At 46.4% G+C, this 3700-nt stretch overlaps 1 protein-coding gene across 1 annotated transcript; it reads left to right on the top strand.

Annotated features, from left to right (window-relative positions):
* LOC123125708 (zinc finger A20 and AN1 domain-containing stress-associated protein 7-like) lies at nucleotides 1-829 on the top strand. The gene has a single exon (XM_044546178.1). The coding sequence runs from the start codon at nucleotides 116-118 to the stop codon at nucleotides 602-604; it is 489 nt and encodes a 162-aa protein (XP_044402113.1). The 5' UTR covers nucleotides 1-115; the 3' UTR covers nucleotides 605-829.
* The last annotated feature ends 2871 nt before the right edge of the window (nucleotides 830-3700 follow it).

The raw sequence follows: 3700 nt of genomic DNA, 5'->3' as shown, positions 1-3700 counted from the left end.
CAAACGGCCCCGCCCCCTCCGTAAGCTCGACCGCTCGATCGCACCAAGATCACGCACGTCCCGGCGACCCAATACAGACCGGCGGAAGTGTTCGCGGACTACGTACGTAGCGGCGATGGACGCATCGGCGACGACGCAGAAGCGGAAGTGCCCCGACAAGGAGGAGACGGCCGGCATGTGCGCCAACGGCTGCGGCTTCTTCGGCGCCGCCGCCACCGGCAACATGTGCTCCAAGTGCTACCTGGACCACGTCACCCACACCGCCAACACCATGGCCACCTCGACCGGGCCTCCGGTGAAGAAGGCCAGGATGATCGTCGCCGTCCCGTCCTCTGATGGTGCGGCCGCCTCCTCCGCCGCCGCCGCAGTTGACTCCTCCGTGACGTCCGTGAAGCAGCCGCCGGTGTCGGCGTACCGGTGCGCGACGTGCCGCAAGAAGGTGGGCCTGCTGGGGTTCCGATGCCGCTGCGAGGGCACCTTCTGCAGTGTCCACCGCTACTCGGAGAAGCACGACTGCGGATTCGACTACAAGACCGCCGGCCAGGAGCAGATCGCCAAGCACAACCCAGTCGTGGTTGCGGACAAGATTTCCCGAAGGATCTGACGCCCGCAAGAAACCACCAGATCAACGGCGAACCGATCAAGCAGTTGGTTCGTGGCGTCCTCGAGGATATATACGATCGATCTTAGGATTTTCTAGGCCTTTTTGGATCGGACATTGCAGATTGTACTGTGAACAACTGTGCTTGATTCGTCGAATTGATTAATAAGAGGATTAAGATCATAGGCTGGACTTGTATGTATAAACTGAATATAATTACTGTATTTTGGTACCAAATGTGACAACAGAGAAATGTAAAATGGTCAATCTATTCTATTGCATGTGTTGGACAGACAACAGTCCAATTATTACGTCGGAATGAAGATTGGACTTTGCCTTGATCCCCTCTCCCGATCTGCTCTCCCGATCCCCTCTCTCCTAATCCAATTTAGGGCTTCAAGCCGCCGCCACCGGAGCTCCGCGGGGCAAAGCCCAGGCGGGGGATGATGGCAACGGTGGGGCCGTTCTCCACCACGGCTTCAAGATGCGGTTGCGGTGGAGATCCGCACGGGTGTCCTTGACGTGTGCGTGGTCTGGTGTCGGCAGCACAACGATGAGGGCCCATCCGCCGTCGATGCCTCAACCAGGCGGGGCAACGGTTCCGGGCGGTGCTGCGGCTGCGGCCAAGCACAACCCTGACGTGGTTGTGGACAAGATAACTACCAGAATCTGAATAAACCCCACAGATCGCTACTCGATCCTGGCAGTTCGTTGGTACTCGAGGAGTTGATGGGTCGATGGTATGTTATTGTAACGGAAATGATAAAATCCAGACATCAGTTTTTTGACCATAGCAAATTGAATGTTTTTTATGACAAGAAGTTTAGTTGGTGAGCAGGATAATATATCAATAAAAAGCAATGTAAAGACGGACTGGTCATGCTTACCAACTAAATTTGCCATGATCCACAAATATGAATTATCATAAAAATGTTTGATTTGCCATAGTCAAATCCTGAACATTTGGAACTTATCAGCATCCATTTGTAATTTCTTGATCCTGGAAACTGTAAATGTTAGTTTGGACTTCAGAGATGACGACAATATTTGTACTCAACATTCTTATATTTTCGAAAAATATTAAGATCCTTTTTGTAAAATACGCATGAGTATGCGTATCATCTATTGATAGAGAGGAGAGGGTAGAAGTATACCCGTCCGCAGAGTTACATCGTTACAGCCCGGGTACGGGCAAAGGCCAGAGGCCGGAAACATCGGAAAATATTAAGATCTACTCCTTCCGTCCCGAGTTATTTGTCCTAGATTTGTGTAGACATGGATGTATTTAGACACTTTTTAGTATTAAATACATCCGCATCCAGAAGAAAATGTAAAACAAGTAATTTTGGATGGAGATAATATTATAAAAGTTTATTAGCAGTACAAAGCATCTGAAATATAATAAACATTACATCGAGGTATCTATACCACCGAACGACAATTGTCGCCGCGAAAACGAGCCGCCGACGCACCACTGTAGCCGCTCACTTATCAGAGCCAGTTTGACCTTGTCGATGAAAGCCGGAAAATCTTCGTCCACGTACCCCTAAAGACCAGTTCCCTAGAGCCATAGTATAAAAAGTCAGTGTTGAACCTTTGAATAGATCTAAAACAAGTAACACCAAATCTCGCCGACACGCACACATAACGAGAAACCCTAATCTTGCCGCCCAAGGAGGCGGCAAGAATCTACACTAGAGCTCCATCGACTACGCCTAAATGGATGAACTTAAGGTCTATCGGAGTCTGAAGACGAATCAACGAAGAAGAGCCGAATGGACTTAAACTTCGTACGAGCCACAAATGGACTTAAACTTGGTGTGACAATGCCAACAGCTATCTGTGTTGTCTCTCAATCTCATCTTTCTGCAGTGGTGAGTATCTGTATGGTCTTGAATTAACTGGGGTGGTTCTAGGTATGAGGTGTATGGCTCTAACAAGGGAAAGACCAGTAGGCTCACGAAAGACATCGTCAAATTCTTGATGTAATTACTTGATTTCTACTGGAGGATGTATGGAGAAGTATTTGTAGCGGGTGGCAATATAACTTGAGTTGTCCATATATCATTTCCTTTGTGTCATTTGGCCACTTGATCAACAGAGAGTTCTTGCAAAACAATTTGCTTTGAAGATAACACCCCTTGCAACTTGATGAGCTTGTCCTAGTACAGGAATCGGATCAACGTTTATTGTCAGTGGCATTTCAAAGCACATCATTGCTCCAACCGATCCATGCCTAATATCAGTGACTTTCATAGGATAAGTAAAGGTGTGACCCTGCAACCAACAAGTTAGTGTAGGAATTTCAGACTGACAGATCAATTGTTCCCCTTAACTGTCAGAGGCTATTTGAGTTCTTGTGGTTAAGTCTGAATTCTGGACAATGAGGCAACATCGATAAAGCTGTGTGTGCTTTCTGAGTCCAACAATAACAACACCACTTGATTTTCAATAAGAGCTCTTAATAGAATAGTTCTTGAATGATCTGCACCCGACAGAGCATTGACTGGCTGAAGCAGTTCTTCTTCCACTGCTTCCTTTACTGCAATAGCATCCAATACAGCATCAAGAATAATACCACTCTCCTCAGTTTGCAATCCAACTGCATGTGTTTGCACCGTGTCTTGTCCTTGCTTAGCACATACATGACCTGGTGCAAATTTTTCACCCAGCTAAAGCAGAGACCATTTGTGCGTCTGTACTTCTTCAATTGTTTAGCTCTCCACAATTCCCCTGAATTTGCATGTTGCTTGCCATCAAATATACTACTCACTTTGATCTAAATTATTGACACCGCTTTAGTACAACTTTTTACTAGAGTTGTATTAAAACAATGTCAATTAATTTGGATTGAAGGGAGTATCTAAATTGTTTAGCCCCACTTTATCATGTCGATTGCGCCTACGAAGAGTACACATTCTAGTTGGTACCTGACTCAGTAGCCACTTTGGACCGATGACGGCCCAACCTGTTAGTACGGGGTAAAATATGTAATATGGCAAGAAAAGTAGAGCGATCTTCAGGAAGCTGAGTAATTTTGTTAAATCAGAATGTTGTTAAGAAAAGCAACTTGTACATAGCTAATTTGAGGCTCGATAA

The sequence above is a fragment of the Triticum aestivum genome, chromosome 5D (genome assembly GCF_018294505.1).
Source record: "Triticum aestivum cultivar Chinese Spring chromosome 5D, IWGSC CS RefSeq v2.1, whole genome shotgun sequence".
Lineage (NCBI taxonomy): Eukaryota > Viridiplantae > Streptophyta > Magnoliopsida > Poales > Poaceae > Triticum > Triticum aestivum.
Note: the sequence above shows the minus strand (reverse complement) of the source record. Positions and strands in the feature narration are given on the sequence as shown.

What these genes read in the sequence shown, in the direction of transcription:
- LOC123125708 (XM_044546178.1), top strand. Translation starts at nt 116, where the DNA reads ATGGACGCATCGGCGACGACGCAGAAGCGGAAGTGCCCCGACAAGGAG.